The 26,801-nt window shown below is 33.2% G+C and overlaps 1 protein-coding gene across 1 annotated transcript; it reads right to left on the reverse strand.

Annotated features, from left to right (window-relative positions):
* Window positions 1-3,184: 3,184 nt before the first annotated feature.
* On the reverse strand, window positions 3,185-26,801 carry LOC145312834 (tektin-4-like). The gene is made up of 16 exons (XM_080152069.1): window positions 26,729-26,801; window positions 25,071-25,119; window positions 24,405-24,495; window positions 20,865-20,960; window positions 20,183-20,253; window positions 19,525-19,635; window positions 18,634-18,718; window positions 15,996-16,028; window positions 13,122-13,200; window positions 10,933-11,069; window positions 10,444-10,514; window positions 8,382-8,447; window positions 7,415-7,520; window positions 5,540-5,668; window positions 4,754-4,866; window positions 3,185-4,344 (listed from the first exon to the last, which is right to left on the reverse strand). Exons 1-16 carry the CDS (start codon window positions 26,796-26,798, stop codon window positions 4,272-4,274), a joined length of 1,380 nt encoding a protein of 459 aa, XP_080008195.1. The 5' UTR covers window positions 26,799-26,801; the 3' UTR covers window positions 3,185-4,271.

Below are 26,801 nucleotides of genomic sequence, written 5' to 3' on the forward strand. Positions count from 1 at the left end.
AACTTAGAAGGAAATATCTATCAGACGAATGTTTTTTTTAGTCACCATAGACGTCCAAGGGGGGGGGGGTAAAGGGGTGATTACCCCCCCAAATAAAAAAAAAATGCCTCTATGAAATAAAGATTACCCCCCCCCCCAAAAAAAAAAAAATTTATGTTAAAAATTTTACCCCCCCCCCCCCAAATAAAAAAGCTTGGACGCCCCTGTTAGTCACATATGATAATACCCCATAATACGAGCGATGAAATTACTGGATAATCAGACATTTAACTGTTTATAGCCTACTTGTAATATGAATGAAATAATGCCTTTTTCAAAAATGAGTACATTTTTAAACAATGACTTATCAGGTTGTTACTATTTTCCATTGGTCCAATTAAGAGATTAATAATTAATATATAGATGTGTTATGTAAAATTGCACAATAAAGGTTTTGTGATTGTGAATGGTTTGTCTATAGTTTTAGGGAATTATTGTACAAGTCCTTTCTATTTTTAAAAAAAATTTGCACGGGGGTATGTTAAAACACCAAGAGATTCTCAACAAATTTCCAGTATATGTCTACGAAACCAATTAATATCCGCTGGATTAGAACCAGATCTCAGACATACCGAAAAATCTTGTATAGCATCGTATTACGGACATTTCCCAACAATATTGAATAAAAGTCCTAAAATCAAAACCAGTTTTATTAACGCGGACCTTCGGTCCATTGGGGCTAACAAAACTGATCTTAATCTTATGATTTTTCATTTAATATCCGCTGAAAGCTAGAGTCTGGGGGCCAATAAATTTTTATATAACAAGGATGACAACATTCATAAAAGCGAAGCACCTTAACGGTAAGACAAACGGATATTAACACTTGTATAGTGTCAGAACTGAATAATCAGAATAAAAATGTATAAGAGTCGAAGCAAAATTGTGAGTAAATTTGTTGAAAAAAACCTTCTTAATACAGGATTATGTTTATAGACATACTTACATTTTTAGGACTTGATTATAGAGTTGCTTTGCTTATAATATTGTACTTTGTTGTCCCAGGAAACAGTATACCAAAAATCAGAACAATCGTATAATGAGATCACATAAAAATTTGTTGTTAAAAAAGTAAAAAATCAACATATTTAAAATGGACGTACGAACATTCTGGTAATGATTATAGAGTTGCTACGCTTTCTAAATCGTACCTAACTACTACAGGAATCACCATGCAAAGTTTGAAATCGATAGGACAATTCTAACATGCCAAAATTAACGAAAAAAGCTTTCCATCTCGGACGTACGGACCGATCCTAATTATAGAAAAGCTTCGCTTTAAAATAAAACTCTTTTGTAATGAAAATGGTTATACAATTATTGTATAAGTTGATCACTTGAAGATAAATCTGTTATTTTCTTGTGAATATCCCATCTAGTTTTGAAAGAAGTTAATACCGTCTTAGCAAATAGTAAAATCCTGAGATAGGGATCCATATAAATGGATTTTTTATTACTTGGATCTTACACCACATTTTCATGTGAAACTTTTAGCGTGCTAAAATAACAATCCCCCCAAATCAGAACCCTTTACCCCCATCCACTCGCTTCCTACTGGATGAACGAACTGACCAATTAATGAAAGGGGGGAATAAGAACCTAAAATGACGACAAATATTCCATCAATTTTTTTATATAATGGATAAAAATATTTTATGACAACCACTGCATTTCCAATTATAGGGAAGCAATACTTTTTGTCTTCATAATGATCATTTTGACATTATTTGAATAGTAAAAGGAAGATAGTTTTGATTTTTTGTCATTTTTTTGTTTTCTTTTTCCGATAAACTATATTATTTATAAGCAAAATGTATAGAAATAACTTCACGATTCAAAAAGATAAAAAAAATCCCCGAATTTCTATTCGTGTTCCAGGTAAAATGTTTCAAAACAGATTTACTCTGACGTTTGTCAAATCATTATTGCTAAAGGACTTGATACCAATACATTAAAACACTATATAGCGGCTGTGAACAAACTAAGCTTATACCAATAAAGAAATTAATTCGGAAAAAAATCACGAAACCTATACGTGGTCTTCAGCTGTCGTTGGAGGGAAACTTATAGTATAATTGCCGACCCCACCATTTTAACCCCAAATATTATTTAAGATTTATTTAACTTGTAGGTTATACCTTATACCTGGAACAACAAACTACCTTCCTTTAACATGGAAAACCCACGAACCAAACCTCTACATGAAGCGTACCTGGAAAGTAAGAACAAATTCGGTTCAGGAGTTGGCTAGAACACTCTAACGGTGCTATACCACAAAGTGCCAATTGAGCACTCATAATCCCTTCACCCTTATTTTTTAAAGAAGTTTTAAAATAGGGGAGGTGGGGGGAGGGTTATATTGGCTAGAACTATTTATATACAGTTTTGTTTGAATACCATTTCTTTTTTTTTCATTCTTCTTAGTCACTTGAATTTGGGATATTCTCTGAAAAAATTCAGCACAAAATATATCTTATGCAATCTTAAATTTAAGTTTATAACTCTATTACAAGAGACAAGATTACCTCAGGATTTTTTGTCTGCAACGTTCCCAAAAGAAACTTTTATCTTTGTATACCAAAAAAGTGATTCACAACTTTTATTAAACACAGAATGAAGGTGTGTATATAAAGAGCAGGGAACACTGACCCTGAGATATGAAAAAAAGTCCCCAAATCGGTAAATTAACGCGCGAAGCGTTAAATTTTCTTGTCAACACTCCTCATGGTGTGGCATGTCAAATTGACACCTCCATTGGCTGTATCGGTGGGGGGGGGGGGGGAGTGTAGATCCTTGTCAAGGGGAGTGTCGAGGGAAGAAGGGGGGTGAAGTCCTAAGGAGCGTGACCATCCCCCATAATTTTTTCAGGGGGTGTATACCCCCCAACACCATTCTGCACGACTCTGTTTGCAATAATGTATTTAATCAATGTTTTAATTATTTATTGGGATGTAAAACTAATTAAAATAGAACATTACAGAGCAACAGACTGATAGGGGAGCTTGAGAGTATTTGTAGATTAAGCATGGAAACATTTTCAAATATATTGGCTATCTATTTCTAGTAGCAAACGGCTAATTTAAACCCTTTTTAGGATGGACAGACAAAATAAATGATAGAGTAGATTACCAAAATAAATAGAAAATATTAAAAATGAAGTGTATTTTGATTCATCACAAAGTTATGCAAAATGTTGTACAATATTTTTTTCGGCAGTAGATTTATCTTACTCAAAGATAAAGGGATAGGGCAATGGACAATTTATTAATCTTCCCCCCATATTATATCTCATTTAATAGGGATTTAGTTGTAGATTAATATATCTTCCTTCGTCCTATCCCTCAGTAGTATTTTACTAGATTTTAAATTAAATTAGAACATCAAAACAAACAGGAAAAAAATCGTTATAAATTTAGCATTAAAAATGCAAATCTCTTATCAAGATGTTTAGAAAAGGTTTTCATAAGGTTGTCCTAAACATTCTGGATTTCTTAAATTCCTTTAATAATTTCTTACACAAAAAAAATTTACTTAAAGGATGTTTTAAGGCTATGGACGCTTAAAAAAAACCTAACGTGTAAATCGATGTGCAGAATATGTAGAAGATGCTCTGCCCCATAGGTTTTGTAAACCAACCCTTTTTGTCTTCAAGGTCCTATGGCACGCCCCTACCATTTTTTGCATTAAAAAAAAAGATTTTATCTTCAGTGCAATTAAATATTTGAGTGGTTTGAAAACAATACAATTTAAACATAAAATTAAAACAATTTTTAAGTGGAAAGAAAAAGAAATAATGCATATTTATTGCATTGTATTATGCACAATTTTTCTGGACAAGCGAATACAATATTATTACAGACAGCTTTCCGCGGATATTAAAATTAAAATGTATAAGATTAAGTGTTGTTTTTAAGATTTTTATGCTATTATTTGTAGAAAATTGTCTGTAATACGATGCTATACATTATTTTTCATTATGGCTAAGAACCGGTTTAATCCAGCGGATACTAATAGGTTTTAAGGCCATACTGGAATATATTATAAATTAATTTCCTTAGAAAAATGTGTAGAATACAGTGCAATACTTATTTTGTTTCAGTATGGCTCTCAACCGGTTTTGCTCCGTCGGTAATGTTTTTGATTAGGAGCCATACTAGAACTTTTCTGTCTGTCATTCCAAATAAATAATTAGTAGCGCAACTACTCTATAATCAAGGCATGTCTGTACGTGCTTATTGATCAATTCCAAAAGTATTGTTTCTATATCCACAGAGATGGTTGCCTGATGGGAAACATCCACGGATTCTGAATATTAAAACCATTTTAATGGATATGGATATATTATACATGGATATATCGACATTGGGAAATTTTTTTGACGTCAACTTATCTTACTAATATGGACCCCATTTATTGGTCAGTTCGTTCATCTAGTAGGAAGGGAGGGGATGGGGTAAAAGGAATGGTGTAACATCCAAGTGATATATTGATTATCATTATGGAAAAAAATATAATTTGTATTTTAAACATTCCTTAAAATCATTAATAATTTGTAAAATTGATCCGAAAAACTAATTTAAAAGTAAAGATAGCAACAACAAAAAAAGCAAAGCGTAGTTTTTGCAAATAGTTAAAAAGTATATATAAATGGGCCCAACAACACTTTAAAATTTTTTTAGAAATAAATTATTTATTTTTAGATAAAAAATTGTACCTCAGACATCTGTCTCTGTCGATAGCAATAGAATTTTTCTTGACTGTAATTTCCTTTTCCAGAGCAAGTCTAGTCGCCTTCAAGTCTCTATGGTTGCCCTCGCTAATCTCCAACTTAAAATATTCTTTTTGAATCATTACATTAAGGTTTAGTTGGTCAAAGTTAAATACAAGGATGATAACATCAATGGTTAGCAGAGGAGCAAAGAGAATAAATATTTTTTGTCAAAAGGAAACATTAATGATCAAATGATCAAAGTTATATGTATATGAGTCACAAACCTATTAACCTTTTGATTTGCTAAAATAATGTGTGTTGTGTATGTATGTATAATACAAAGTAGAATGATTTATGTCTGTCCGTCTGTCTGTCCGTCTGTCTGTCCGTCTGTCTGTCCGTCTGTCTGCCCGTCCGTCTGTCTGTATGTCCTTTAAGATCTCGGTAACCACTGAACCGATCGGATTCTACTCTTCATGGAATATACCTCCTGTGTGATGGTTTTAGGCTATTTTCTTGGGGCGTGGGACACCCCAAACCTCCAAGACCTATCTGTCTTCAACTTTCAAGAAAGTAAGTGGTATTTAAAGCATTAAAATTAAATAATAGAGGGGATGCTGACTTTCAATAGCAGCTAATGGCGTCGGAAAGATATACACAGCCAAGTCTACACAAAAGAGCAGAAAGCAAGTTGCTAGCGAACGAAAAAGGTCCCCACCACTTGGGCTAGGTAGTTGTATGGGTTATACATCTATTATTATTAAAGCCAGGTACTAAGTTTGAGCTCACCTTTTGTTCTAGCTTACGGATAGAGTCCTCAATTTCAGTGACTTCCTCAATCAGCCTATGGGCAGGCTCGTCCCGGCACAGCTCAATATTGGGCCTCTGGTGACGGTTAGTCAACCTTGTTTGGGCAACCTAGACAATAGAGTAGATATAATAGAGGTTTAACCCCCCCCCCCCCCTCAGTATAACTCTTTGTTTGGTCTCTGGTGGCGGTTAGTCAACCTTGTTTGGGCAACGTAGACAATAGAGTGGATATAATCAGGGATCGGAAGCCTCACGTAAGCCGCGTGTAAGCCTCAGTGAAATCGTGATTTTATCACTATAAAATTCAGCTGTATGTATAAAACGGCTCTTTAGCAGACAATCCTTCTTTCTTAAATTTTTTTTTTCTGCTCACAAGCAGGTTTAAAACTGAGGCTTATGCGCGGCTTACGTGAGGCTTCCGATCCCTGGATATAATAGAGGTTCAGTTTAGTACAACTCAATGTTGGGACTCTGGTGCCGGTTGGTCAACCTTGTTTGCGCAACCTAGACAATAGAGTAGATATAATAGAGGTCTAACCCCCCCCCCCCCCTCAGTATAACTCTTTGTTTGGTCTCTGGTGGCGGCTAGTCAACCTTGTGTGTGCAACCTAGACAATAGAGTAGATATAATATAGGTTAAGTACAACTCAATTTTGGGCTTCTGATGGTGGTCATTTAACTTTGATTGTGCAACCTAGACAATAGAGTAAATATAATAGAGGTTCAGATCAGTACAACTCAATATTGAGCCTCTTGTAGCGGTTGATCAGCTTTGCTTGTGCAACCTAGACAATAGAGTAAATATACAGCAGATAGTTGTATAAGTTGTATGAATAAGTTACTTGTTCTAGTCAGGGATGTTAAGGGTTAAGACAATAAACGATAAATTGATTTACATCCCTAAATAATGATGCACAAAATATCCCCCTTCTGTAGATTACAACTAGTGGTTGAAACGTTTGGACAATCACCTTAATAAACTAACCAAAAAATTAAATAAAAGTCCCCAAAGTTGTAGAGCTAACGAATAATAAAACATTATTATAAAACTGACTACTGTAATAAAAAGACCAATGTTCTCTCCCTCCCTGAGTTATAGTTTTAAATAATAATCAAGGTCAAACTGTATTGGAAAACTTTTATAAGCTAATCTTAAATTTTTAAAGTCTTAAAAAGATATGTCATACAATAAACATTAATCTTGATAAAATATTGAAATCAGAAAACCTTAAAAATCACGCAACCTTAAAAATCATGAAAATTTAAAAATCTAGGAATCAATCTAGCACCGCAATTTATAGACAAATCTTAATGAAACTTGATAAAAATGTAGAATATGAGCATATTCAATCCCTGATAATTTCAGCCGCAAATCCTGAATAGTATTCGAGAAAACAATAGAAAACCTAAAAATCTAGGAATTGATCTAGCAACCTTATTAATAGAAAAATCGTAATAAAACTTAAGGAAAATATGTAGAATGTAAATTTAAGCAATTCCTAAAAATTTCAGCCCATTATCTAAAAAAGAAGTTGAGAAAATCAGGAAAACATGAAAATGTAGGAATAGATCTAGCACCCCAAATAACAGACGGATGGAATAAACAATGTATAGATTAGATGGGCATATGTTATAAGAATCTTCACTAAAAATTTCATCTATCTTTTATAGGAGCCGAGAAAATCACGTTTCCCCCCTTTGTCTCAGACGGACGGACATTTCGAATTAGAGAGTAGCTTCGCTACTAAAAATAATATAAAAAGACTTTGTCTGTTTAGAATTCCTTTTAGTTTTTAACAGATTACCTCTTGTTTCTGACAGGTCATCTAGAGTAACATATCTATCTATTTGTACCTTATTGGGAGCATCTTTCTCCCAGATAGCATCCTTGAGCTGACGAATAGTATTCTCAACAGCTGCTATTTCATCAACTGTCTTCTTCAAGTTAGTTTCAAGCCTCCTGCAAAAAACAGAGATTATCACTTGGATTGTAATTAAGGATACAAGGGGGGAGGGTTGTATAAAAGGAGCTAACAAAAATATATTGAATTTGACCCCAATTAACTGATTTGACCCCACGTTTGTGGTGTCATAGGCAATTTAAAAAAAATTGGAGGGGTAGGGAGTTTTCCTAAAAGTGCCTAGTCGACCTTAGAACACCCTTTTCTCTTATTTTAAATAAATTGAAAATATTAAATTGAAAGTTTTCGTTTATTTTTCATTACCTAAGTAGGCCAGGTTATGTTGTAAAAAAAACTGGGTAGCCCTGGTTGGTTAAGGCTCCCCGCAGGGGTCAGGCATAGAGAAAAAACTAACTATAGCCCTGGTTGGTTAAGGCTCCCCGCAGGGGTCAGGCATAGAGAAAAAACTAACTATACCCACCCTCCACCTTATTTTAGATTTATTTTAAAAATCAGGTAAGGAGTTTCAGTGTTCGAAAATCACTTTAAGGGAAAGCACCAAATATTCTATATTTATTACTTGCAAGCCTCCTCAGTTTCTGCTACTCTGTCAGAAGTTGCCTGAGACACACGATCTATGTATCTTTCTATCTTACTATTGTTCTGAGTATCTATCTATCTATTTATATTACTTGCAAGCTTCCTCAGTTTCTGCTACCCTGTCAAACGTGGCCTGGGACACACGATCTGTGTATCTTTCTATCTAACTATTGTTCTGAGTATCTATCCATTTATTTATATTACTTGCAAGCCTCCTTAGTTTTTGCTACTATGTCAGACGTGGCATGAGACACACGATCTGTGTATTTTTCTATCTAACTATTGTTCTGAGTATCTATCTATCTATCTATTTATATTACTTGCAAGCCTCCTCGGTTTCTGCTACTCTGTCAGACGTGGCCTGAGACACACGATCAGCCTGCTCCCTAAAATAATCATTGGAAAATTTTCAAATTACGTAGGGGGAGAAAGTCACTCAAAAATCAGCCAGGTGAAGTCATACAAATGAGGGAGATGAGTAGAGATGTGGGAAAGATAACCCTTAAAAAGAGATGGATAATTCCTCATTTTTATGACGTCATGTGGCTGATTTTTGAGTGACTTTCTCCCCCTACTGTTAATAAATAAACCACAAAAAATTAAAAGATGTTTATGTATATATATTCAAACTTGCAAAGAATGATCAATACTTTTTATACTGTTATGGAGGGGGGAGGTGGTTAAACCTCCACACTTTTAAACATTTTTAAACAGCCCATCAAGCATTCTCATTTTTTTATGAGGGTGGGGGGATGTATCATCTTTGAAAATATAGCCTAAAACCTTAGTTTGACTAGTGGGTATAGCGATAAAAAGCAGAGTCTAGCAGTTAACAGCTCTTAAGCTTCATCCAGGCAGAGAGACGGACAGACCTTGATCTACTTTGTATTATAGATATTAGATATAAATGTAACCTCATATCTTGGCTAGTATTAGAGAGAGTGCTCCCAATTATAGATATAAATGTAACCTCATATCTTGGCTAGTATTAGAGAGAAGAGAGTGCTCCCAATTATAGATATAAATGTAACCTCATATCTTGGCTAGTATTAGAGAGAGTGCTCCCAATTATAGATATAAATATAACCTCATATCTTGGTTAGTATTAGAGAGAGTGCTCCCAATTATATATATAAATATAACCTCATATCTTGGTTAGTATTAGAGAGAGTGCTCCCAATTATAGATATAAATGTAACCTCATATCTTGGCTAGTATTAGAGAGAGTGCTCCCAATTATAGATATAAATGTAACCTCATATCTTGGCTAGTATTAGAGAGAGTGCTCCCAATTATAGATATAAATGTAACCTCATATCTTGGCTAGTATTAGAGAGAGTGCTCCCAATTATAGATATAAATGTAACCTCATATCTTGGCTAGTATTAGAGAGAGTGCTCCCAATTATAGATATAAATGTAACCTCATATCTTGGCTAGTATTAGAGAGAGTGCTCCCAATTATAGATATAAATGTCAGGGAGTAAGGGAGGGGACAATGGGCAATTAATTCAATATAAGAGTTATTAAAGAAAGGGATGAAATCCAGTTTAATCCAATAAATTTGTAGGAAATTATAAAGGGATTGTTAATTAAATAATAAATTTCCATAGCGTCATGTAAAGTGAAATCACAACTTGTTTTTGATGAAATATATTGAGGTTTTTTGGTGTGATTTTTATATTAAAAGATTATTGGACCCGGCCAGCTGCTAGCAAGAATATGACTGCCCCTTTTTATTCTGTTTATTTCCCTTGCCCCTTGCCCCCACCACCCTTCTCCCTTCTCCTCGTCTGCTACATTCCAAACTAACACAACGAGTGTTTATTTCCCTTCCCCCCACTTCCCTTATCCCTTCTCCCCGTCTGCAATATTCAAAACATACATAACGAGTAGCGGCATTCTATGGGCAAGTCCCCAAACTCAGTCAGAAACTGCTAAATTCTTGCACATTCCCTTTAAGCCAGTCCCCAAAGTCTGAGACTCCTAAAAATTGAATATTCGATCCATTGTCCCCTCCCTTACTCCCTGTATAAATGTAACCTCATATCTTGGCTAGTATTAGAGAGAGTACTCCCAATTATAGATATAAATGTAACCTCATATCTTGGCTAGTATTAGAGAGAGTGCTCCCAATTATAGATATAAATGTAACCTCATATCTTGGCTAGTATTAGAGAGAGTACTCCCAATTATAGATATAAATGTAACCTCATATCTTGGCTAGTATTAGAGAGAGTGCTCCCAATTATAGATATAAATGTAACCTCATATCTTGGCTAGTATTAGAGAGAGTGCTCCCAATTATATGTAGATATAAATGTAACCTCATATCTTGGCTAGTATTAGAGAGAGTACTCTCAATTATAGATATAAATGTAACCTCATATCTTGGCTAGTATTAGAGAGAGTGCTCCCAATTATTCCTCTTAGTCTGATGCTCGCTTCTCTCTCCTGATAAATGGAATTAATTAAAATAGGCCGTAATAGATATTTTTTTTAAATCTGGTAAAATACCATAATTTATCTATCCATCGACGTACTATTCATCTGTCTATCTTTCTATCTAACTTTATTTCTGGCTATCTAACGTTTATTAAACTATCATTCTATCTATATATAGATCTATCTAGTTATAAATCTTCATTCTTTTTTTCTGTCTATCTATCTATATAATTTTGTTCTGACTATCTATTTATCTATATATATCTGTACTGCGAGACAGATGTTATTATCACTAAACGTCAGCAGGTCGACATGAGCACTTTCATGGATGTATATCTATCAAGCATACATCTCATCTTTCTATTTATCTATTCAAATATTGTTTTGATTTGACTATCTATTTATCTATCTTCTCAACTATCTCTACCTGTTCTGCGAGACGGATGTTATTATCACTGAATGTCTGCCAGTCTCCAGGGACACTTTCATGAAGGTTATACAGCGCAGTACCGGCCTTGCGCTGGATATTACCGCGAGTGTTCTTCAGCTGCACACTACGAGAATCTAAAAGAAAATATGGAGGTTTCCGTTAGAATATCTGTTGAGCACTGAACCCAATAAGATGAAAGAATTTGAAAATAAGGGAAGGGATTATCTTCAGGCAGGGAAAAGACATTGGGATATTTATTATTATAGTCCCCAAAGTTTTATAGTAACGTTTTCTCTTTAGTTGGCCTAACAAATTGGGGGACTTTTATTGAATTTTGATTGGCTTGGTTCATTCAGTTAGGTGTCCTAACGTTTCAACCACTAATTGTAATCTAAAGAAAAAGTACTTTTTTATATCATCATTGGGAATGCACATTATCTCATCGTTCATTGTCTTTTCACTTTATATCCCTGGATAATTTTTCTTTTGTTTCTTTGTTTAGATTAAATTAAGTTATATTCGGTATTTGGTGGCCCTGAGTGACTCAATCGGTACTTTAAGGGAAAAGTTTATTTGATATATAATCCACAATTAAATTGGCGGTTTTGACCAAAAAGAATTTTTTGATAATATCATATTTTTGATAATAATTCTTAGGTAAGTTAAATTAAGTTGGGGCTAGTTTTTTTTTTAAAAAGGTTTCAATAGTATATTTATATGTATTAATGAGAGAAAGTAACATTATGATTTTGTGGGCTAATTCCTACTATTGCAAGTTTCCTTCTATCAATAATTTCCATTAAGTTCAAAATTATCGTAATCCGAAATTATAAACTCTAAATTCTAATAAATTTTTTCTCTTGCTCTGTGATCAATTCTCCAAAACAGAGAAAAATCAGATAAAAAAGAATAGATAAAGAATTTAAAAAATTCCACCAATTTTCTATACAAGAAATTAATTTTATCTGTCATTAGGTTCTTTTTAATGACAATACCATCACAATAAGATGCATGAAAAAAAATCTTGGTGTGTCCTTTCCCTGACCCGTGAAGAAAACCTAATTAACACGTCTTTAGAAATGAACAATTAATTTCATTATGCTCTTTTAAACAACAACAAATCATTGTAAATTAATATAATAGCCTCTAGAACAAAAGAACTTTTGTTAGAAAATTAATAAGTATTTCATTTTCTTCATTTTCACCCACAGTTTAATGTTTCATAGATTTTTTATTAATTTTATTCACATTTTTTTAAAAGACAAATACAATTTTATTTCCCATAATGACAAAGAGAGTTTGGCTGTTTCACTATTATTTTTCCAGTCTGGCTTCGAAGCTGATTAATATCCGCTGGATTAGAATCGGTTCTCAGCCGTACTGAAATGTCATGTATAGCATCGTCAATCATAAAACTATTACCAGTTTTATCAGCTCAGGACTTTCGCCGCTCGGGACTAACAAAACTAGCTATAATCTAATAATTTTTCATTTTAATATCCACGGAAAGCTGTCTATAATACGATGAGATAAATAACTATTGTCTTATAATGAAATAATTGTTTAAACAAGGGTATGTTCATCCATGAGTGTTAACTATAAGTAATATACGGGATTTATGAAAGATAAGAATAGTATATTCGCAGGAATCTTAAGTGATAAGACAATGGACGAGAAATTAATATTAAACAAAACACCTTTTCTGAATATCAAATAATGGTTAAAGAGTTGGAACACCACAAGTTTATGCCAACCATTCAAAGTTACCAAACAAACAACCCAACGAATGAGAGAACACGTTTATAAAACTTTAGGTATTAGCATAATTTACAGTCTACTGTCAGGACCACTCCCTCCCTGCATAAATGAAATATATAAAACTAGCGGCTGCGCCCCTAGCATGTAGGGGCTTTATATTCGTCGGATATAGAAGGGTAGAAAAATAGCCTAAAACCATTTCAGGACCTATTAGAAGGTTTGCTTTAACGGAGAACCATATCGGTTCAGCGGTTAGCGAGATCCTTCGCTACAAATAGATAAAAGCTTACTACTTTATATAATAGGATAGGATATAAATAACAATTCAAGTAGTCTCATAGAGTAGCATTAATCTTATAAAAAGATAAATTATTTAGATCTGTTGTAAAGAGAGAATTCTAGAGGAGCTGAGCTCTTATCCACCTTACCAAGATGTTGTGCTGAGTATTTGTCACTCCAATCCATTTCAAGTCTATGCTTCGCTTCTCTGCAGGCTTCAAGCTCATCCTTGTTTTAACAAAAAGTATAATATAATAATGGATATAGAATAGAATGTTTATAATGACAAGGTAAAATTCCTAACATGGAACTCACTTATTTGCCTGTTCGTTCATCCAGTAGGGGTGAAGATGGGGTAAATGGGTTGGATGGCGGAAATTGTAGAGAAGTAAAAATGTGGTGTAATTGTGGTAAGCCGAAGCGTTTCAGCTCACCGGTTGCGAGTTCGAATCCAACGAGCCCCTAGCCTTGAAGTATTCTACCAAAACAAACTAGCAGGATTTACTCATACAGAAATTATATTTAACTGAATACATTTACAATGGGTGGTTATTAGATATATACAAAATAGATTATAACAATAGGTTAGGTTTGAAGGGGGTGTGGGAGACAAGGGCGTAGCCCGTGGCGGTAGACATCTGTGGGGTAAGCTGTAGTAAAAGGGAAGGCACCATCTCCCGGTTGTATAGTTGCCTGAGGGGCGCGGGGTTGCTAAGTGTCCGTGCCCCTCCCCTATTTAGCCAGTCCAATCTGACCGCTGCGCGACGGGGTCATCTGCGGTCATGAGGTGAATGGTGATATAATAGGATTAGTGCAGAAGGCTTGACTTGATAAGCCACTGCGTAGCAACTCTGTAAACTACCCGTCCGTCTGCTGCCGTATTACCACATAATATCCAAGTAATAATATATCCATTAATATGATAATAATCATTTGAAATTATACCTATACACCTTTCCACTAAAAAAAACCAATACTTTTGAATTGTTTTAGAAAATAGTTTAAATTTCAGGCAGGTTAAATTTTAAATGCTTTGCTTCTATTAAACATTCTTCAGGGCTCTGCAGCCGCGCCTCAGCCGTGACGAAGCATCAAATTTAAACCTGTTTTTATACATTGAAATTTGAAAATTGTTTGGAAAGAGGGATAGCCATATTTGGGTAAGGTTTAGTCTTCCAGCAAGTTTTTAATATTTAAAAAGGTTATTTCTCTGATAATTACAGGTGGCTGACGCGCGACTGCCGAGCCCTGATGCTATTGATTAGTATTTATGAATGTTGATTAAAGAGTACAAATCATAAAAAACGATGAATAAAAAAAAGTAGTAATATGTAATATATTTATGAATGTTATTTGTGTCCGAAAAAAAGCAAACAAAAATAAGTTATGAATGACAAATAACCTTAAAACAAGAATGACAACACCAATAAAAGCGAAGCTCTTAAAGCGGATGGTAGGACAAACAAACATTTCTCTAGAGTGTCAGAATTTATAATTCTAAATAAAATTTTATATAAATTTGTTGCAAAATTGCATAATTACAGGATTCTGTTTAAGTTAAAACTTATATTTCTAGGATTTGATTAAAGAGATGCTTCGCTTATAATATTGTACCTAGGAATCATTATTCTAAAAATCAAATGAGTAGAATTTTTATAAAAAAAAATGTTGCTTAAAAAAAACAAAAAAAATCAGCATGTTTTAAATGAACATATAGACTTTCTGGTAATGTTTATAGAAATGTTACCGATCCTAATCATAAAGAAAAACATTTCTTTTAGAAAATTATAAGTTTTGTGGGGAAATAAATCTATCAAAAATTATCGGACACAAAACCTTACTCCTTAGAGTGTTGTACTAAAATTGTAAAATATACTAATTACTGTAAAATAAACTTATTATGTTAAAAAATAACTTGTTTTTTTTGGGGGGCACACAAAAACAATTCATACATTTTCTGATATTTATTTCACAGCATGTTTTTGCTACATATGACATGACGTAAAAAATACGTCATCATATTTCTTTGATAAAATATTGTTCTACATTAATATTTTATCTTGCACTAAACATTAAACATCCTAACATTAAGTATTTTAAAAGATTAAAAAATGTTGCAGACTATTTGGTTTACTTAGTGTGGGGGGGGGGGGGGGTGAGCTTTAATTTCAATTTTGTTAGTACTTATTTAATGCTTTTTATCATAATTTTTTGTTATTAAAGTTAAGTTTAAATGTTTTACCTATGAAGAATGTATTATCATTTATCATATACTGATTTTGTTGGATTTTTTTTCCAGATGTGATTGATAATGAGTATTTTTTACTTGAAATAAATTTCGGAATGATAAAGTATGCTTTTTTCTTTTTAAATTGGGTTGAGAAAGATTTCTAAGTAAATGGGATTTTTCAATTTCAATTTAAAGCAGACAAAGTATAAAAATATGGGGGGGTTGGCCCGGGGTTGAATTTTTTCTAGTGTCGATTTCATTTGGGACGGTAGAAATATCTTCCCCAAAATTGTTATAAACCTTTCATGTACCTATATGAATCTTTATTTTAAATGTTTAAATATAACGGTTCAGCGTTATCAATATCAGAGATTACTCAAAGGCAAATAAATTGATTTTTTCCCTAAAATTTATTATTCATAAGAAGCGTAGTACAACAGATCATGGATAAGAATATTTTGTATGATTACTGACTGAACCCGTCAAAGTAAATTACATGCTGAAAGCTCAGAAAATCAGTAAATTCAATTTTTAAACCATCCACATTATATGAAAGAGATTTTTAAAACTAAAACAAAAAGTTACTTGACCTTACATCTTCAGAACCAAAAATACCCTAGAACGACAGTAGTTTCAATTTTGATACCATTATCTACAAAAAATTTGAAAATCGGACCAAAAAAGCAGCAGAGAAATTCACATTTCCCCCATGTTGTTATGGACTGACGAGCGGACGGACAGACATAGTGAATTATAGAGTAGTTTTGCTTCTGAAAAGATTAATCATATTTACCTTTGCTTGTTGGAGAAGCTTGGCCAGAGTATCCTGAAAAATACAACAAGGATTAAACTTTCATATTTAGTATATCAACTTATACCAGGGCTCGGCAGTCGCGAATAAGCCCCAGATTTCAACCCGTTTGAATGCTTTGAAGTTCTTTTGATTGCCATATTTCATACTTCAAGCTTATTTTTTAAATTGTAAAAGGTTGATTCCCCTATGGCTTTCATGCAGCTGATGCGCGGTTGCCGAGCCCGGATTTATACAAATATATAGAAAAAAAGGATCACAAAATACTCCTCAGAGATAGAGCAACTAAAAATAAGGAAAATGTGGATTGTCCAATCATTGACTCGTGGGAGCAAACTGAATTTCATTGGATTAAGTTTTTAAAATTTATTAAAGTTTATGGAAAATAACAATATTTCACATAAAATCTATTAACTTTCCTAATAAATCTATTAATAGTTTGGATTTTAACATGTTTTTTTTAATTTTGAATATAATCAAATTTTAACATTTATCTTTTCCTAAAGAGGCACATTAAGACATTGAATTTATGAGTAAATAGCTATTAAATTTCTTATTTATAATGGTAAAAGGCTTTTGAATATTAGGGTTCTTTGAAAAGAAGTTTACTAGTTTGAGATAAAGACCTTAAAATAATAATGGTTCAGACAAGGAGAGAAGAGACACTGGACTTTAAATTACATTGGTACTCAAAGTTTTATGACTTTCTCCTTATACATAAGGGTTAATTTTGTTTATCATTATTGGGAATGCAAAGGGTTGTGCTAGTGGGTTGCGCATAGCTCACCCGAAAATTTTGACAGCCCCTTAAATCAAATTCAAGAGTGTTGTATTACAATTAACAAGAGGGGTGTATTTTATTGTTACCTCTCACGCTTGTACAACCACTCACTTAAAAGTAAAAAAAGTGTTCCTGACTTTGTAAATTTGCGTGAGGCGGTATGGGGAGGAAGTCACTCAAAATTCAGCAACGTGACGTCATAAAAATGAGGGAGATTAGAGGAGAATAAGATATCATGAAAAACAATGTGAATAAACTTTTGCCTAGAGATTTGAGAAAAATTAAACTCTCTTGTCGACTATTTTTAATAATTCTAGTGAAAATATATTTTTGATAAGCATCATCAGTATAATTATCCCTTAAAGAAGATATTTAAATTCTAAATTTAAACTGAAATCATAATAGCTATAATTAAGTTAATCACTTAGAGAAAATCGCTTAAACTTATTTTTAATGTACAAAATTGATCAAACTCTCGGATCATGGAAAAAAACGAAGTAGCGGGTTTCGTCGTATTTTTACAGTAGTTTTTCTCCTATTTCTAGCCTCTGTGAGGGGCTCTAACCCCGCGGGGCCCATTTCCCAACCATGCGGGGAAATCATTAACATATACCTAACCTAACCTGACCTAAAATAAACTATCAAAAGCTTCTGTGAAAATACGATTAAACCCGCTACTTCGTTTTCTTTCCATGATCCAAACTCTCTTTAGGAATTTTTAAAAAATAATCATCGTTTATCCCTTAAAGAAAATCGTTTAAATTTTGAAATTTTGAAGAGCATCATTATTTTAATTATAAGTTAGAAAAAATGGTTTAAATTTCAATTTAATCTTCGAAAATATATATATTGATTAATTTTGATTATTTGTTCATGTTGCTATGTATATTCTATTTTATAATATACATAAATAGAAATAGAAGAGTAGAAGAATATTCTGAACCCTTTTTTCGTCAAATCTAAGAGAGAACATTCCTAGCAGACAAAAGTATTGTTTACTTTCGACTCAAGCTGATGTGGATTCTTAAAAAATGATAGACTCGCTATTCGATAGTGAGGCAAAATTATTTTTGTGAAAAATCATCCAAAAGCACATTAAAAATCTACAAAAATTAAACAAAATCATATGTTAATAACCCTCTTAAGATTTTATTTCATTTTTGTAAATTTTTTTATTCGATTTTGGAGGATTTTTCACAAAAATAATTTTGCCTCACCAGCGAGTTGCCAGCCTAACTTTTTTTTTAAGAATCCAACTTTGTTTCAAGCTTTCAAATTGGAAACGAAATTTTTGGGCAATTAATTCTGATTCCGCAAAGCTTTCTACTAAGAAAATATACTGTTAACAGCTGACTTTTATGTATGTATGAAATGAAAAAAAACATGCCTTCGTAGGAAAATGTGTACATAATTTCAACCAATGAGATCCAATGTAAATTCCGATGCGATTCTCCTATTGGCTCAATCAGACATTCCCTCTCTTTCTTAGTACCTTTATTTATACATACAAGCTCCATCAATACAGTTTCTAAGCAACAAAACTAAATATCCCATTAGAATAAGCTTTATATGACGGTTTGCTACAACCAAAACTGTTTTTGACGGTAAACCATTTTCCAGTATGGCTTCGAAACCGATTAATATCCGGTTTTCAGCCATACTAAAAACTATGTATTGCATCGTATTACAGACAATTTCCACACTAATATTAGAATGAAAATCATAAAACTAGTCCAAGCCCCTCAGCGCTATCAAAACTAGTTTTAATCTTATTATTTCTAAATTCTAATATCCACGGAAATTTGTCTATAATACGATGCAATGAATAACCATATCTACCTGAATTTGAGAGATAAGTTCAATCTCTTTGAGTAGCTCCTTTTCAGCTAAATCTTGAACAAGATCATAGTCAATTCTTCTTTGCCTAAAAAATATTAGGATATGAGAAATAGGTATTGTTTGTTAAAAGAATAGAGGGGGCACGGGTTAATTAACTGTATCTTCACTTTGGTAGCTAATTTGGTAGCAGACGGGTCACGGAATAGGGACCTACCACTTGAACCAGGTAGTCTGTTTTAGTTATGCATATACACTTATATATTTTTTGTTTGTTTTGAATTTTTGATCTACATTTTTAAATTATTGATGAACTACTTTAAAGCATAATGTTTTTTTTGTTACAATATTTTGGGCCTCAATATGCCAGAAGTCCTTCCTATATCAATTACAAATACTTGAACTCAACAGTTCGCCATGTGGATAAGAAAAAACCTGTATTAAAGACAATTTCTGGTATCTCTATGGTTATCCATCACACGCCCCACCACTTTACACCACCTTGATAAGGCTCTACCACTCTACACCTCTCTAAATCCACCAAGGGGCATGTCAAGTTAACCACCCTGGTAGAACCCTGTGCACGTCTCTGGTGTTCTTATTTTGTCTTTTGATTTCATGTGTATATCAAATTTAGATAGTTTACATTTATACTCAAGCAATTTTGAACTTACATCAGATTATCATGTACTCTAATAAATTAAAACTTATTTAACTATCTCCCCTCGCCACCCCCTTTTTTCTATCTCCTCCCATCCTATTTGGTGAATGAACTGACCTATAAATTATGTCCATGTCCATGCAACTTAAATTGACGACAATTTTCCCCCTGTCATGATATCCAAGTGTATTCTACATCCATTTTTCGTTGCCTTAATGCCATACTCAGTTTACCTGTTTGCCAGGCAATCTCTGGCAATATGGAGGGGACCCTCGGTTGCCTGGATAGCATATTCAATTCTACGCTTCTCTCCAACCATCAACTCTATCTCAGCTGTCAAGTCCCTAAAATATTATTTATGAACAAGGACGTTTACGTACAATAATAGCGTAGTATGAGGCTTCACGTTTGGAGAGATTTTTAATTAGAGTTAAAGTTAAAGGATCGCATTGGATGTAGATATTTTCCATTAGCGAGATCACCATTATATTATATTACTAGTGGCTGCGCCCCTAGCATCTAGGGCCTCAATAATCAAAGGGATATGGATGGGCAAAAAACAGCCTAAAACCACCTTAGGACCTTTAAGAAGTTTCACTGTAAAGGAGAACCATATCTGTTCGTTAGTTGGCGAGATCCTTCGCTACAGACAGAAAAAAGCTTATTACTTTACATAATAGGATATGTTTCAGTCTTTTCTTTCCTACTTGCATCTATTTTCCCCACTTTATAATGCAAATCTTTTAGTAATAAGACAATGATGATACACCAATTATCCCTTCTGTAGATTTAAATTATTGATTGAAATATGGCAAGTTTGGACACTGCTAGTTTGAACCAACCAATCAATATTTAATAAAATTAAAGATATTAAATTGAAATTTTTTTCACCTGATGGTCTTTTCAAGCTCAAACTTCCAAAGATTAACATTCTGCAACCTTTCACCAAGTCTTTCTGTAACCTGAACATTAATAAACTAAGCTAGGATAGTTCAGCAGTGCATTTCAATGTCATTTGAAAGATTTATAACACAGGCCATTAATGTACATAAGTGGACCTGGAATAGTTTATTTCTTATGGCTAACCCCTGAGAGAACGAAATCAATAAAAAAAATGAAAAATTACTCCCCCAATTTTCAATTTATTTTAAAATAAGGATGGGGGGGTGGGGGGGTTCAGTGCTTATCAGATAACTCTGTGTAAAAGCGTTGTTAAAACTAATTTTTTTATAAAATTTTTATACATTTATGCACAATCCTTAGTTAAAGATAATAGTAAGTAAAAGAGTCTTATTTTGCAAAATATCAAGAATCTTAGGCGATAAGACAATGGCCGATAAATTGATGTGCATCCCCAATAATAATAATTACAAAATTATCACTTCTGTAGATTACAATTAGTGGTTGAAACGTTTGGACACTCAACTTAATGAAGCATCAATCAAAATTCATTAAAAGTTCCCAAAGTTTAAAAACTTTGAGGACTAGTGTAATAAACAGCCCAATGTACCCTCCCTCCTTGCAAAAATATAGATATTTTGAATTAAGGGGGGGGGGGGGGGTTACAACCTACCTCAGCCTGAGTTTGATTTGTTCTTGTCTGTGTTGCTTGCATCAGCTGTTTAGCCTCTTCTCTAGTTGTTGTGGCAGCATCCCGGTCTCTTTCACTCTAAATCATAATAATGGATATGGAATATACGTGGATATTATGACAAGGGGTAAATTGTTGTCAATTTAGGTTGCTATCATAAACATCACGTATTGGTCAGTTCGGTTTTGCAGTAGGAGGGGGGGGGAAGGGGTGGAGTAAAGGGAGTGGAATCGTGGAATCGTTATTTTAGCCTGCTGCAAGTTTCAGTTTGTGAGAGTACATGATAACCTAGTGCATGAATAATCCATGTAATAATAAATCCATTATCATAAAGTATAGCTAGTCCAACGGCACTATCGTTCCAACTGATGTAGACAACCTACCATTTGATTTTAAAACTTTTAGTCCTAACTTAATTTACAATGGGATACATTCTTTTTAGCCAAGGCATTCTCCCTTTACTCTATAATCAACATCACGCATCTGACTTAACAGCAAGAGGTACAACCCTTATTTCTTTGGTTATGATATGAATTTTTTGAAGATTCGAACTCGTCACCATTCAAACGACTGGATGCGCTTTAATTACGATTTAAAATATGATGAGAAGCATTATGAACAGCATCTTGTTAGACTTTTGTTACATTAGCAATCAAACATTAATTGATTAATGAATATAATGTAAGATATATTCCCTGAAAACTATCGGCTAAGCCAAGCAAAGATCGCTAGGGATGGTTCTATATTGTATTACTAGCGGCTACGCCCCTAGAGGCCTCTAGTGGCACTTTAAAGGTTTTTAAAAAAATATTACGATACCTAACTATGTTGCTTTTAAGTCTTTCGATACCTTGCAATGTTGCGTTTTAGTCAATTTAGGTAAAAAAATATTTAATTTTTTGTGATTTCTCTTGGAAGGGTGGTTGGTGGTACCCTCCCCCAAAATAGTTATAAACCTTCCCGGGACCTATGAGAAGCTACCCTGTAAAGGAAAATCAGAACGGTTCAGCGGTTAGCGAGATCCTTCGGTACTAACATACAAACACACAGACAAACAGACAGACAGACATTCTGTTACTTTAGTATAAGGATAAATAGAATAAATATGGTTTTGTAAAAAATATCTTTATCTTTTAGTTTAAAATATAATATATCATAATAATAAAATCATTTATTTGAAAAAACAATTAGTCTATAAATAAATAATAACTATAATATAATAATGAGTTTTGTAACTAAAGTATTTAATGAAAATATAGAGAAAATTTAGTTTCTTCTGGTTCAAATTTTCTCTCTTCAAGCACAGCTACTTTATAAATTGGGGATGTCCAACTACACTTTCTGTTGGAGTTGTGTCAGGTTTAACCCTTACAGATCGGGGGGGGGGGGGGGTCATATTGACCCCCCACCCTCTATTTTTTAATGTCATTTTTTTTGTAGGTAAGATAGAGAGTTGTGACTTCATGACTTTTTAAGTTTAGTAATTATACATCGGCAAGAGTTGATTTTATTAGGATATCTGGTCTGTGTCGGTCGTGGTGTCCGGTCAAAGTCGGTTGGGTAGCACCAAAATAAAAAAAAAATTCTAAATAAATCTTAATTTCTTCATTATGACTTTGTATATAAGGTAGAACCCTAAAATTTTTTTTGTGAATACTGAGATATCAATGACCTTATGAGAAAAGTGGTGTTATGACCGTTTGACCGCACCCTGACCGACTTTATGACCGATTTTTGTCCGGCTTTTACTACAGACATATATCATGAATATCGTGGCTTCTATTACAGCTAGAGAACTATAATTTTTTTTGGTAAATCCTTAAGCAATAATAAACAGATAAAAATATTAATTGGCGCCGCCAACCGCCTTTTTACCGCCGTAACCGCCGAAAATGGCGGTTTCCGTTATTTGCCGTTTTTTGGCGATGATCAGAAAAAGTAATTTTTTTGTTATGAAAAATAAAAGTTCGTCCTAAAATTTGGTCATCCTAGCTGCAAAATTGGCCGCTCTACAGCTGTTTTAAAATTTAGCGGCTGGCCGCTAAAAAGCGGCCTGACCGCTATGACTAAAAAAAGTAATTTTCTCTAAAAATACACATGAACCACCAGAAAAAAATTTTACGTCTTTATCTGTAACAGAAGCCGAGATAGAGGGGGGGGTCAATATGACCCCCCCCCCCCCCCCCGATCTATTAAGGTGGGAATAGGGGCGCGATCTGTAAGGGTTAAGTCTGGGTCACATAGCAACATGCTAGAGACGTTGTACATACTGCTGCTATGTCGGTAACGTGTCATTGATTTAGTAAGAGTAGGGGAATGCATTGGACCATAAACAGACGCAACTCAATACTATCCACATGTAGTAAGACCTCCAGGCAAGGGTCGTTCAATTAAAGGATTGGTTGTCTTTCAAATTTCTTCCCTTAGTTATCCTTTGTTGATGGACCAGACGTTAATATACTAAGTAATTAACTACTGTATAACGGTTTACTGTTCTTTTTTATGCCAAGCGTTAAATCTTATTATTACTGTGCTGCTTATGGGTATAATTTTACTTGTTTTGTTGAAATTATTTAATTCGCAATATTCATTGTCTTAGTAGATTCTTTCCTATATCTTTGTTACACTTTAATGGATATATTATTACAAGGATGTTACACCAGATTTTCATGTTTTCTAACAAAGTAACAAAGTAAAATAACGATGACTCCAATTCAATAATTTATCCCATCCCCTTTCCTCTTATTGGATGAAAGATAAGACAAATAAATGAATTCCATGTTAGCAAACTAAATTGAAGTCAAGTTTTCCCCTGTCTTAATATCCACATATGTTCTATATCCATTGCTACTGCTATAGAAAAAAATGAGGAAAAAACAATGAGAAAAATGAATGTTAGGTATTTAATAATAAATGATACTATTTGTAGCAATGCTAATCGATAATAGTTATTTATCGCATCGTATTATTAACCGCTTTCCACGCATTTTAAATGAAAATCTATAAGATTAAAAACAGAGGAGCCGCAGGCCCGTGCAAACAAAACTAGTATTTTAAAGGGATTCAAACCCTAAATCATTTGATTAATGAACTACAATTAATTTCTTAAGAGTAAGTAAAATGTAAAAGAAAACCATGACGAGATCCTTCAGTACAGAAGGACAGAATCTCACAGATCCTTTTACATTATCATAAGGATACTGTGTATACCTTTATTAATATTCTTTTTATTAAGTTTGGACACTCTACAAGCGTTCATGTTGGTTTGTTCAGCAGTTTAATTTAGAGCTTCGCTTTTATGGATGTTGTGATCCTTGTTAATCTAAAAAATAAATGACGAAGCCCAATCTGCACCACTTTTGATTCCTGTGACGTCATAGAAATTAGGAATTCTCCACATCTTTTTCAGGGGTTTTCTTTCCCACTTCTCATCTCATTTCCCTCATTTTTATGGCGTCACATAAATCAAAAGTGGTACAAAGTGGTGCAGATTTGGCTTCGTCAAATAAATGAATGTTATACCTGGAAATATTTATTTTCATTGTGTCTCGCCCAGTCGTTGGTGTCCCATTTCTTAAAGGTGTACCTATCTACTGGGTGGGCTGGAATATACCTAAAAATAAGATTGAAATTTACATAAAATGTGTACCACATATTAAAGGTGTACCTATCCACTGGGCGGGCTGGGATATATATCTTAAAATAAGATTGTAATTTTCATAAAATCATGGTGTACCACATGTTAAAAGTGTACCTATCCACTAGATGGGCTATGATATACCTAAAAATAAGATTGTAATTTACATAAAATCATGGAGTATCACATATTAAAGGTGTACCTATCCACTAGGCGGGCTGGGATATATATCTTAAAATAAGATTGTAATTTACATAAAGTCATGGAGTACCACATATTAAAAGTGTACCTATCCAATTGGTGGACTAAAATACACCTAAAATTAAATTGCATTTAAAAAAAAACATTTGGTATCACTTAATAAAAGTGTACCTATCCACGGCTTGGCCTTGAGGTATAACTAGAAATAAAAATAAGTTGGAAATTTAAATGATATCATAGTTTCCAACCATTACTGGCGTATAATATTCATATTAAACTTCCTGACTTAACTTAAACTACCAGACTAACCCTGAATAGGTAAAATATTATGTTTACCCCTGTTTGCATACCTGTCCAGAATAGGCTGCTTCTCAATGGCAGTGGCAGTTCCGATTACACCTAAAAATAAAATTTAGTTGTCTAAATAAGATAATAGAAAACTATTTCGATTTGATTTTTTAAAATGCTTATCACGTAAATCTATTGTTCAGAATGTGTACGTTAATATGTTAAAAAAGATTGCTTTTCTATAATAAAGTTCGGTCCGTCCGTCCTTACGCCCATAACGGATAGTTTGTATCGTGCCTGTAATGGTTAGGTACAACTTTGAAAGCGTAGCAACTCTATAATCATTACTAGAATGTCCGTACGTCCATTTTAAACATGTTGATTTTTTTTACTTTTTTAACAACAAATTTTTATTTGATCTAATTATTTGATTGATCTAATCTTTGCAGGTATACTGATTCATGGGACAACAAAATACAATATCATAAGCGAAGGAACTCTATTATCAAGTCCTAAAAATGTAAGTATGTCCATAAACATTATTCTGTATCGATCAGTTTTTCAACAAATTTACTTACAATTTTGCTTCGACTCTATATATTTTGATTATTTTGTATACAAGTGTTAACTGTTAATGTTCTTGTCTTATCGTTTCAGTGCTTCGCTTTTATGGATGTTGTCATCCTTGTTCCCTTTTCGTTTATTTGTCTGATTTGTTTAGTTTTGCTTTTATAGATGTTGTCATCCTTGTTTTTATTGGAATTTAAATATCATTTGGTGTAAAGGGCTCTTATTTCAATAAAAAGTTAAGTGAGGTATAAGTAGTAGACTATAAAAGTTTTAAAGATTTTTAATCAATATAATAGATTTGAAATCTGCATAAAATTTTAAGGATTTTTTTATAAAATTCGTTTTTTATATAATTCTTTATTTAAAGGCGCAAATACGATTTAAGTTAATAAATTTTGACCAATAGGATAGCTGGATTGGAAACTACCTACGCTCTAATTGGTTGAATGATGTACGTCACTTAAGCTTCTCCAATCAGAGCGCAGATAGTTTTCAATCCACCAATCACAGATCTCAAAATTATTTAACTTAATTTGTATTTGCGCCTTTAAATAAAGAATTATATAAAAAACTAATTTTATAAAAAATCCTTAAAATTTTATGCAGATTTCAAATCTATTATATTGATTAAAAAACTTTTATAGTCTAATAAGTAGTACTATATTATATGTAGAGGGTTATTTCTCATTTTAAACTATCATGGATAAGTACTAAGAATCGTAGTCCATAATAAGTTTAGCTATGAAAAGTAAAAAACTTTTACGGTTTGTTCATTCAAATATGCTGATTTTTTGCTGAATTTTAAACCTTCTTTCTGTCCGTCCCTACCCTGCTAATAGAGAACCCTAGATTTTAGAGGCGCAGCCTCTAGTTAAGTAATAAATCAATATATGATTATATAAATGACTTAATTTTAGTGCAGCTGTAACCTAGGTTAAAATAGAGTAATCCATGTTTAGGAAGAATAAATTAAGAATGGATGCTTCAAGCCCAAAGGAAATACTAATGTACAGGACATCATGTTTTCCCAAAAGTTCAAAAAAATCTTAGAAAAAAGGGTGGGAGAATTATTAAATTTTAAAGGTGTATTATGTCGAATTCATCAAGGATTATACACAGCTGCCGAGCCCTGTATTTATGTATTGTTTACCTTTAGAAATGAGTGACCTTTCATCCTCTATATTTTCTTTGGCCACAGTGAATGCCTCGTAGTCTGCCATTCT

Source organism: Acartia tonsa, chromosome 2, assembly GCF_053477335.1.
Source record: "Acartia tonsa isolate MP-2025a chromosome 2, ASM5347733v1, whole genome shotgun sequence".
NCBI classification, from domain to species: domain Eukaryota; kingdom Metazoa; phylum Arthropoda; class Copepoda; order Calanoida; family Acartiidae; genus Acartia; species Acartia tonsa.